Source organism: Amaranthus tricolor, chromosome 13, assembly GCF_026212465.1.
Source record: "Amaranthus tricolor cultivar Red isolate AtriRed21 chromosome 13, ASM2621246v1, whole genome shotgun sequence".
NCBI lineage: Eukaryota > Viridiplantae > Streptophyta > Magnoliopsida > Caryophyllales > Amaranthaceae > Amaranthus > Amaranthus tricolor.
The window spans coordinates 5,711,442-5,722,906 of NC_080059.1; the positions used below are offsets into that span (position 1 = coordinate 5,711,442).

The window sequence follows — 11,465 nt, forward strand, 5'->3', positions numbered from 1 at the left end:
AAATTCCAAAATTAATTTGAGTTGATTGTAGAAAAATATAGGGTTATTGTTGGGAGCTATTCTCAAAATATGGATGATATATACTATTTAACCCATGTATAAAGTACGTCTATTAGTGAAATCGTCTCATATAACAATTTGTGTATTCTTGAAGGTAGAGCAAACATGTCAATAGTTGAAGAATACCATTACGTTTAATTGATTTTACTGCATTGCGAAAATCAAAATGAGAAATTTTTGTGTATTGTATAGCAAAATCAAAGAGACAGATAAAGTAATACTTTTGTATCATCCATCTACAATAGAGATTGAAAGAAGGGATTGACAAGTCAATATTCAACTAAGAAGATTCACAACTCTCAACTCCACTTTGTGGAGTAATTGAATTGGCTTAGACCAACCCATATTGCCTTTCTATAGGCTCAAGTCTCAACAGCTCATCTTTGAATAATTGAACTCATTTTACTCTTTTTCTATTTAAGGTGCATGGTGTAAATTGAATGTACAGTTAAGTAGTATATTATACGAAGAATAAAAATTTATAGGATTTTTGAATTATGTTAATAATATTAAAAAATTATTAAAATATGTAGATAAGAATAAAAGAAACTAATAAGAACTAAAAAGTGAGGACACTTTCAAAACAAAAAATTTATCAAAGTAAAAGAGACGGGTTAAAAAAAATATGACAATTTCTTAGACAAGAGAAAATACAATTTTATAATTTGTAGTACTCCTACTAAATTTGACTTTCTAGATAGACATAAAAGTGTACATGTTAAAAATCAATTTAGTGGAAGATGAACATATAATTTTGCTCAACTCTTGACATCAAATGAGGTTCCATTAGTGGGCACTGGGCAACAACAAACTGATAATAAAAAAATATATATAATGAGCCAGTTAAGTCCTAACTTTTATCTTATAAGTACTCTTATAATTTTGTACATCATTTATAATTGAAATACACAGTCTTATCCTTATCGATGTTTAGATCTAAAATTTTAGAGATTAAAACTTTAAAATGATTTAATACACTTTTTTAATACTATTTATTTATTTATTTATTATAATCTGAAACCAAATGGATATAAATATTTAATTCTATTAATATATAAGAATGAACATAAGTGGTACTCCTTCTATTGCATGGAATTTTCCCCCATTTCCTGTTAGTCTGTTTCATGACATTTTAAATTCTTTATTCATCCATTTAACTCATGTTTTCATCTTATCCACATATATCTCCTATTTCCCATTAATATACCTTTTTACCACTTACTCTTTCCTTGAAATACACAAAATATGTACCAGGGATTAATTCTATAGGATACAAAAATTATTTTTTCTATCCCATGAAATTTACCCTATTTTTCTTTTCTATCCATCTTATCAAAGTTGCTCTATTTTATTTGTCATAACTCACCCTTTCTTTAATTTTCATTCATATATTTAACTTAATTATTTCATCTTAATTCTTATCTAATCCATACATTACTCCCACAATTTCTCCCTAACTTTTATTTTCTTTTCTTGACTTATTCACCAACTACCTATAAAGTATAAAGCAAATTTGATGCAACCAATAAAGCATACACAAATTCTTGTGAGACGGTCTCTTATTGGGCAAGTCTATTACATATTTTTTAAAATATTGTAAGTATGCATTAAAAATAATGTAAGTACACATTTAAGATATTGAAAGTAGGCATTAAGGATACGGTAAGTAAACATTAATGATAATTTAAGTAGGCATTAAGAATATGGTAAGTAGGTATTAATCTTTAACAGACTAGGCTTGAAATACGTCTCTCAAATAGACAATCTCTCAAGATACTAGCCGTAAAGTATATTTAATTTTGTAGCACTTAATATTAAAAATTATCAATCCAATGATTGGATTTGAAAGACATGCAAGAAATATTAAAAAACAAAGGCAGAAAGGTAGAATGCACTTCACAATTGCACAATTCACACATAAAACAAGCCAAGGACAACAAATAGTTAACCTTAATGGACACCACGTTTATACAAAACACTTGTATGTCCCACGCTAACAAAATTCCCCTATAAACAAATAACCCAACTAACCAGAAAACAACGCTTTAACTAAAATAGAATGATTTAATAAAATCTTTAACACAAATGCTCACCACGTCTTTCTCTCTATATGTTTGTTTAGTCATTTTGCCTCACTGCAACGCAAAAAGAACAAGATGGTGAGAGTGCATAACATATTTCCAAGTTCATGTTTGAGGATAAGTAAAGCTCGGTTTCGAGTGCGTTCACCGCCATTGCAATCTAACCCGGCTTATAATTCGATCAAAGCAAGCTGTAAGAATGATCAGTACTATGAGCATGAGTCGAGCTTCAGCAGTGACGCGCCTAGAAGCAGCGTAGATAGCTCGGAAAAGGGGGAGTGTAAGGAAGGTAACAGGATTATAGTTGTTGTGGATGAATGCCAACATGCTAAGGGTGCTCTTCAATGGGCATTATCTCATACTGTACAGAATGAGGACACTGTTATTCTACTTCATATTGCCAAGCCCTTGAAATGTGGTAATTTTTGTATTTAATCACATTTTGATGTTACAAAATACTCCGTCTCTTCCGTTTACATTGCACTCCTTCAACCCAACGGGTCAAGGGTCGGATCGGGTCACATTTAAGCGAGTCATTAGCGGGTCTAGTCAAAACGGGTCAGCCTATTATCAGACCTTGGTGTAAAGGGTCGGATTGAGTCGAATAATTATAGGCATTGGTTGCGGAAAAAAATTTACCACTTTTTTTATATTTTTATATGATATTATTATATATATAGGTGGGTCAACCCAACGGGCCATAAAGTAAAATAAAAAAACTATTATATGAACTTTAAAAAAATGGGTCAAAGTGGATCAAGTTTAAACGGGTTTTGACGTGCCACGGCTCAGCCTATTTAAATTTTGATCTGATCCGGCCTATTGAACATCTCTATAGTGGTCTAAACTGTTCTCTTTTAATTTCATCCGCTCATTTCTTGACCCACTTGATATATCAACTAATGATGCAGGTTTGGATTCGGGAAGTGAGATTGATCCAAAAACTTATGGACTTCTTTACTCTATGAAAAGTGTCTGCCAAAACAAAAGACCTGGGGTGTGTTTCATTGCTCTGTTCAATTGGTATATAGAATTATTTTTATATGACAACAAAGATGCAAAAATTAAAGGGCTTCTTATCTAAAGATCAAGAAATAATTACTACTTTGTATCGCTCATTTTGCTACAATTGCTTTCCCCTTATGAGAGCTTTTTGAAAAGGAAACATAGCAAAATGAGTGGGGCTGAAAAATTACCTCGCACAACAATGCACCTAGGTCGTTTTAAATCATCATTTTACTAAAGCAACAGAAAGCAGAGTTTATCTGTCAGTCTAGCTAGGCCTGAACATCATGCCCTCCATTCCCATCTATGGGGATTGGGGAGTTTGGAAGGGTCTAGATATACGCAACTTTACCCTTGTTAATGACTACAAAGAGATTGTTTCAGATTGACCTTAAAAAACTATGAATCTAAAATTGTGGATTGCACGCATGACATGAACAAAGCCAGTAAAACCCGAAATGCACCTCATTTGATCATGTGTTTGATCAGCTCAATCTGAGAGTTTAAATTTAGAATAACACCACTATAATGAACATGAACATCACAAGAATCACTGCAACATAAAATGGGTTTTGAGTTTCAAAAGCATCGTTTTCTTCAAGTAAGATCGAAATGCTTATGATCTCTATGGGATTTGTAGCTTAAAGTTAGACTTGATCTGGTAAATTTCTCCGAGCAGGTAGAAGTGGAAGTGGTAGCTCTAGCAGGTAAAGAGAAGGGTCGGATAATAGTGGAGCAAGCGAAGGAACACAAGGCATCGTTATTGGTACTAGGCCACAGAAAACGATCCAAGGCATGGAGACTATGGATTAGATGGACAGGAAGAAATAGGAGCAGTCACGGTGTTGTAGACTACTGCATCCAGAATTCAGATTGTATGACAGTTGCGGTAAGGAGGAAAGGCAGAAAACAAGGCGGCTATCTGATCACCACTAAACGCCACAAGAATTTTTGGCTCTTGGCCTAGCTTCGCGTTTTTTATAAAGAAAGTTATTGTTATCAATCCGACAGCACTAGCTTTGTCATAAACTAAGGGTAGAAAGTTTTGTACGGTTCCGGACATTGCTCCCATCCCTCACAACAATGGGTGATTATTGTGCGGGGAAGGAGCATTGATTCAAGCCGATTCCTATTGTACATTTGAAATGATTATTCAAGATATACTTTTGATAAACGAGGCTCAATACTCTCAAATAATTTGTGCATCTTTTAAACGCACTTCTAATTTATGCTAAGTTGTGGATGATGTTTACTAAAAGGGTGGATCAGAAACAACTCTTTTGTTAACACTAACAAGAGTAAGTGTTGTAAAATTAGATATGAATGAACTCTATTTAAGTGAGTCATCATCATCCTACCCAGTGTATCCCGCTCATAGAGAAACTATGGATAGGGTCTAGGGAGGGAAGGACGGCGGCAACTCATACCCATAAAGGAGAGTGCGGCCAAGGGAGTCCTTTCGGCTCGAGAACGATAAAAGACGTAACTACACGAGAAAGATAACTTAGGCTTGTAAATAAAATAAATAAGTAGAATCAACTACAAAATAAAAGAAAATAAAAACTAATAATAAAAGAAACGAGATAAGCAACAGGGCAAGAACACCAAAAGGTAATTTAAAAGGACATCAAAAGTCTAAAACATGGATATGGCGCCTACAACTACCCTTATTCCTAATTAGGCCTTCAGAGAGGTTTAACTCATGCAATTCAACTCTTATTTGCTCATCCCAAGTTCTCCTGGGTCTTCCTCGACTCCTCTTACCCTCTACTATAATGCTTTCTACCTTCCTCACAGGGGCATCGAAAGTCTTTCTCCGCACATGTCCCAACCACCCCAATCTATTTTTGCGCATTTTTCTAGAAATAGGGGCTACCCCTACTACCCGTACTTTGTCCCTAAACTTTTGGTTCCTAATGCAATCCATCAATATGTACCCACACATCCACCTCAGCATACGCATTTCTGTAACTTCCATCTTATGTTCAAAAATCTTCTTTACAAGCCAACATTCGGTCCCATATAGCAGAGCAAGTCTGATTGCCGCCCGCTAGAATTTTCCTTTTAACTTGCTTGGGAATTTCCTATCACATACCACTGCAGTGGCTGTTCGCCACTTGAGCCAACTCGCATGTATAGCATGATTTACATCTCCGTTAATCTCCCCATCCCTTTGAATGATCGATCCTAAATACTTGTACGGACTTGTACTTGACCGTACTTTTAACAACTGCTTCATCAATGGACACCTCTGGTTCACCTACCGGTGATGTCCCACTAAACTCATAGCGCAAATACTCGGTCTTCGTACGACTAATGCGCAACCCTTTACCTTCTAAAGCTTCCCTCCACTCATCCAATTTATTACTAACCTCCTCTCTAGTTTCCGCTACCAGCACTATGTCGTCAGCGAATAGCATGCACCACGGTACCGTCTCCCAAATAGATTTAGAAATCTATTCCATAATGACAGTAAAAATAAAAGGGCTTAGAATCGATCCCTAATTTAGTCCAACTTTAACCGGAAAAGGCTTTGTTATCCCTACTGGTGTCTGAATGTTAGTCGAAACTCTGTCATACATATCCCGTATAGCCTTAATGTACACTGAAGAGATACCTCTAACCTTGAGGCTATCCCAGATGACACGTCATGATATTCTATCATACGCTTTCTCCAAGTCAATGAACACCATATGCAGATCCTTCTTTCACTCCCTATATTTCTCCATCAGTCTCCTCAAAACATGAATTGCCTCAATGGTTGACCTTCCTAGCATAAAACCGAATTGGATCTCTCTAATAACCGTTTCCTATCAAATTCTCCTCTCTAACACTCTTTCCCACAATTTCATTGTGTGGTTTAGAAGTTTGATACCTCTATAGTTCCCGCATACCTGCGCATCGCCTTTGTTTTTAAACAGAGGTATTAGTGTGCTACTCCTCCATTCTTCTGGCATCTTATGTGTCCTCAAAATAATATTAAAGAGGTTAGTCAGCCAACGAACGCCCTTTTCTCCTAAACTCTATTTAGGTGAGTGCTTTATGTAATTTGGCTCAAATTTTCATGAGAATGGAGATATTAATCAAGATCTTAAGAGTGGCTCACATGGAGTACTAGAACAATTGGAATATCATGTGACCAAGGTGTACACTAAGGTTGAAAAGACAAATCTAACCATTAGACCAATACTACTACACGGTTAGAATATAAAGCATTCAGAAGACATCGTGATAGGAAGATGGACTATTTGAGTGAGTAAAGCATTTAAGATGGGTAAGTGGCAATTCTTGATCAAGACATAACAAAAGGGTCTTGGAGTTATAGATATTGAAGAATTGATGAGAAAAGATTGTTCATTTTGGTTTGATCACGTGCAAAAAAGATCGTAAAATGCACCAGTTAGCTAAGTCGATGATTGAAACTTTGAGAAGTCCAGAAAATAAAGAGGTAGGCTGAAGATGACTTGGATAAGAGGAGCGGAGAATGACATAAAGAATTAAAATATGCAGGATCATATTATAATTTATAAGAAAGAGTGCAGAAGGAGAATATATGTAGACAAAAAGGCAACCCGGTGTACAAAGTGTCATGGCATAGTCCGGAGAATATATGTGGATTATATTTGGAATTGATTTTCTTTGTTGTATACTTGTATATATAGTATTAGATTAAAGACCAAACAAAGTCTTGATCTCTATAATGAATATTTCTCACGGTGATTTGTTTTGATTCATGTAATACACTCCATACCATTGGGGTTAAGGATTTGACATTATTGTAAAACAAATAGCATATGACATAAATTGTTTACTCCTTATTCCCACAATTTGAATCCCAACAATTCCATCAGGTTGCGTTTGGGAATAAGCATTTCATTTCAAATTTTAGATTCCAATTATAAAATCATTAACAAAGAATTCGAGAATGACAAGGTTTGGAAAATCATTCTCAAATCCTCATCTTTAACCACTTTTATAACAATGATAGATTTGACTCAAATCCAAATTTGAATTTTTTTTATTAGCCAAACACTAAATTTAAGTCAAATCTATTTTTTAAAATAAAACCATCATTTCCAAACATAGCATCAAAGATTTTCCCGCTCAAAACTCACAAATACTATAGCCAATTACCAATAAGTATGCAGTTCTTTATGAACAAAAACTATAATTCTTGAGGCAATCAGGTAGATATTAAATGTGAAAATTAGGGAGTCAGTAAAAGATATCTTACCCATCAACTAAGCATTTCGAGACTCTCCAAATATCCGAATGGTTTGTACCCTAGACACGAATTTGAAGCTAAGCAAATCTCGTCTCATGAAGCCTTCAACACCTACCAGGAGGCACTGCATTTGTAGTTAACCTGTAACAATGTCAGATGTGTAACTAACACAGTTAAATAAATTCAAACTGAATTCTGAAAACTAAAAGAAAATAATTTTAAGAAAATAGCTTGATGTATGAACTACATACCTGCTGATATGTTGAACCCTTTATCCCTGTTACACCTGCTATGAAGACAAATATACAATGTCCTTTACAGTTAAAAAAACACAAATTCTTGTATGAAACGGTCTCACCGTGAGACATGTCTCATACTTGGGTTAAATAACCTAATAACAGAAATTTTTAGCTTATGGGCTTCTTGTTTTGAGGTCCTCCCACTGTGAGACGGTCTCACACAAGACAGGCTGTAAAAAGAAATATAGTATGTAACTCTGTATCTGAAATAGCAACAGTAGGAACCATTTCATGCCGCCAATTATAAGTACAGCTTTGTTACGTACTTCTGACTACGATTGATAAGAAACTATGAAAGCGAAGCAAAAGACAATGTCGTAAAGAAGAATAAACTTTATTGATATAATCAGGTCAAAATGTGAAACTATATACATAGGATGCAGTTGAGGAAGCCTTTATATGTAAGCCTTAATAATGAACATAGGTTAATATTTCCTATACTTTGATTTGATCATTATTTCCAACAATTGAAATCTGTTTCTAAAAAATGACGATCATAAAAAATGGTAGGCATTTGTACAGTTGCAACTAGCAACAATCTATACACTTCAAATTCAAACCTTACGATAGGGCTCAAACCTATATCCATGTCTATAAGCAATGTGATGCAACTTATCATAGCCTGCTAGCACTCCAGCCCCAGCTACACCCAAAAGGATATTTGCAGTGACACCTCGAAAAAGCGCAGAAAATCCTTCAAGATGAATGATCTCATGTAGTGCATGAAATGTGCTACGGTACTTCACTGTATGCCCGGATGTAAGCATCATCCTTCGCCGCAAGGTGTCAAATGGATAGGCACATATTCCAGAAAATGTTGTCACCCCCCAACCCAAAAAAAAGCTAGCAAAAAAGTTATCCTGTAAATAATACATTAATAAAGCAATCAGAACTTGAGAAAAATTACAAAATTTTGCCAGAATGAGTTAAGTGACTAACCTGGAGTGGCCCAACCAAAATTAATGGCTTCAAAGTGTCATATATCCCAAAGTACAAACCCCGATAAAGAGTGATTCCGAAAATTGATACCCCAAAACCTCGATAAAGCCCTGCAATCCCATCAGTTGACAATGTTTTGCCATAAACATCAACTAAACCATTAAATTGTCGTTTTCCATTCACAGAACTGCCCTGTGCATCAGTGGCGAGTCGTGTACGTGCATAATCTAGATGATAGAGAAACAATGAGGTAGTTGCTCCAGCAGCACTACCTGAAGCCACATTTCCAGCAAACCATTTAATGTAACCATCTCTCTCCTTTGATCGTTCAAAAATACTCTTGAAGTACCCTCTGAATGCAAAGTTGAAAGCCTGCACAACACCAAGAACCATTTTTTTAGATTTTCATTATCCTCACTCATTTTTGTAATTGAAATACTTGACATAATAAAACCAATAAGTGCAGCGACAAAAGTTACACCCGCTTTCTGAATGCACTTTGTGTACATCAAACACATAAGTTCACAACTAACGCTATTATGGCTTCGGATTAAACAAAAATAAATATGCACCAAATAATAGTTGTTTAATGGCATAGATATAAATTAAAGCTAATGGCTATGATAAAGATCATTGAGTCATCATAGTATCAAATCAGCACCTTAATCTCATTTTCATATTTACTAACTGTGAGATAGAGTCAAGGATTGAAAAACAAATCCGATTTCAACTGCTCTCTCAACTAAGGCAATAAACTAATGCATAACACTAACTGCAATAGGACCATTTCCATATTCATTACTAAAGCAAAAATCTTTCATTTGTACGACTATCATCAACCCACAACTCACTAGACTTGTTTAAAAGGGACCTCTTTACCATCACCATAGCTGGTGTATCCCGCCCATAGAAAGACTATGAGCAGGATTTGAGGAGGGAAGGAAGGCGGCAATTCATACCCACAAAGGAGAGCGTGGCCAAAAAGGGACCTTTTTACTAACAACCCTAAATAAGCTGGGTAAAACCCGTTCGCTCTTTGATGGTAAGAGATAGCCTCATTGTATAAGAAACATACTGATGTTAAACCAAAAAGTCATTGAATCACAAACGGTTTGCAATGCCAGATGTAATAACCCAACATACTTCTTTTAAATACCATCAAACAAATATATATTTGCAATGCCAGATGTGAAAAGAAAAATGAAGCAATATCCAGAATTTAACAAAACCCACTTTATGAAATTTGGCTGTGTACATATTAAGTATAATGCACCAAGGTGAACATTTGTTCATCATTTTTGTCATTTTATGCTCATTTATTTATGTAATAACCAAACATTAACTACAACTTGGTTCACAAAAAATCATAAGATGAATTGCCATAATATACAGTGAAAAAACCAATTCAAATCAATTCAAAATTCCACATTTAACATAACCCACATCCAAATTCTGCTTTTGAGTCAATTTAACATAACCCACATCAATCAATATAAAATATAATATCCAGAAAAAAGAAAAAAGAATATCAGCAAAACCCAAAATCAAATTTCCATTGTAATTATCAAATATTAACTTTATTCACAAAGGAGTACAAGATGAAATAAAATGCACTCGATTACTTACACCTAAAAAGCCATAACTGCCAAATTATACAGTGAAAATATCAAAACTAAAACCAATACAAAATCCCAAATTTAACACAACCCACATCCACATTCTCCATTTACTTAATTATTTCAAGACCAATATCATTAAAATAGACCATTAAATCCAGGAAAAAAAAAAACCAACAAAATCCAAAAATAAATTTCCAATGCTTTTCAATTTTAAGACAAAGAGAAAGAAAAGAAAGGACCTGGGTAGGAAAATAACGGATGACATTGGCTTGATTACCCCTCCAGAAAGCAAGAACGCCTTCTTCACGATAAACCCTTTTGAAGCAATCGGAAACACCAATATAGGGAGTTTTAAGACGCCCTCTTTTTAACAATTCTCCTTGATTTTGCAATAAAAGTTTGACTCTTTCAATCGGTGCAGCCGAAGATTTAGCCGCTATTGCAGCCGTGCCTGCTATAACCCAATCTGCAGAGAACTTTTCCGTTCGTGTGGATGTTGTTGATGTTGATGTTGTCATTGGTTGCGCACGGCTGACTGTGTGTTTGTAGCTGTATGTGTATATATGATGTGCGAATGCGATACAAGAAGTTAATAATGGTGGAATCAGGAATGCTGAAATTTGAAGATAAGAAGTAGAGGTGGATGGCACTCTATGCGACTATAACTCGGAGATGATCATGGATCCAATTTTAGAGAACGTTAGGTCATAAACTAAACTAAATGGAGAATTGTACTCATAATGGCTAATATTACTAATTACTATGTTTAAATAATGACTAGGTAATAGAGATATTGGATTTGAATATAGGCTTGAAAAATTAGATTTAATATGTATTTTTGTTGAAAAATTAATTTTAAATGTATGGACTATTTGGTTTCACTTTGAAAGATTTTAACTTTAATTTATTTTTTAGATATTTTAGTTTTTTATTAAATTTATTTTTAAATGATTTTTGATCTGTTATCTGGTCAATAGGTCATCTTGTCTTATTTTGATTTTTATAATTTATATTTATTTTATTATTAAATATCATTTTTAAGTAATTTATTATTCTTCTAGTTTCTTCTTTTTTATCCTATATTAAAATGGTTAACGAAATTAAAATCTTCTTCCATTCATTTTCTCTTAAAATTAAAATTATAAATTTATAAAATGATCAATTATTTTCCTTTTATTTTCTTCCTTGGTTGAAACATAATCACAAAAATCAAAATAAATAATTATTGTAATGGTGA

General features: G+C 34.3%; 2 protein-coding genes across 2 annotated transcripts; one reads left to right on the forward strand and one right to left on the reverse strand.

Moving 5' to 3' along the window:
* Window positions 1-2,216: 2,216 nt before the first annotated feature.
* On the forward strand, window positions 2,217-4,113 carry LOC130798749 (uncharacterized). The gene is made up of 3 exons (XM_057661848.1): window positions 2,217-2,559; window positions 3,053-3,138; window positions 3,787-4,113. The coding sequence occupies exons 1-3, from the start codon at window positions 2,217-2,219 to the stop codon at window positions 4,111-4,113; spliced, it is 756 nt and encodes a 251-aa protein (XP_057517831.1).
* A 3,872-nt stretch (window positions 4,114-7,985) lies between these two features.
* On the reverse strand, window positions 7,986-10,963 carry LOC130798411 (ADP,ATP carrier protein ER-ANT1). Its single transcript, XM_057661375.1, has 3 exons — window positions 10,468-10,963; window positions 8,610-8,981; window positions 7,986-8,530 (listed from the first exon to the last, which is right to left on the reverse strand). Exons 1-3 carry the CDS (start codon window positions 10,744-10,746, stop codon window positions 8,225-8,227), a joined length of 957 nt encoding a protein of 318 aa, XP_057517358.1. The 5' UTR covers window positions 10,747-10,963; the 3' UTR covers window positions 7,986-8,224.
* Window positions 10,964-11,465: the final 502 nt, after the last annotated feature.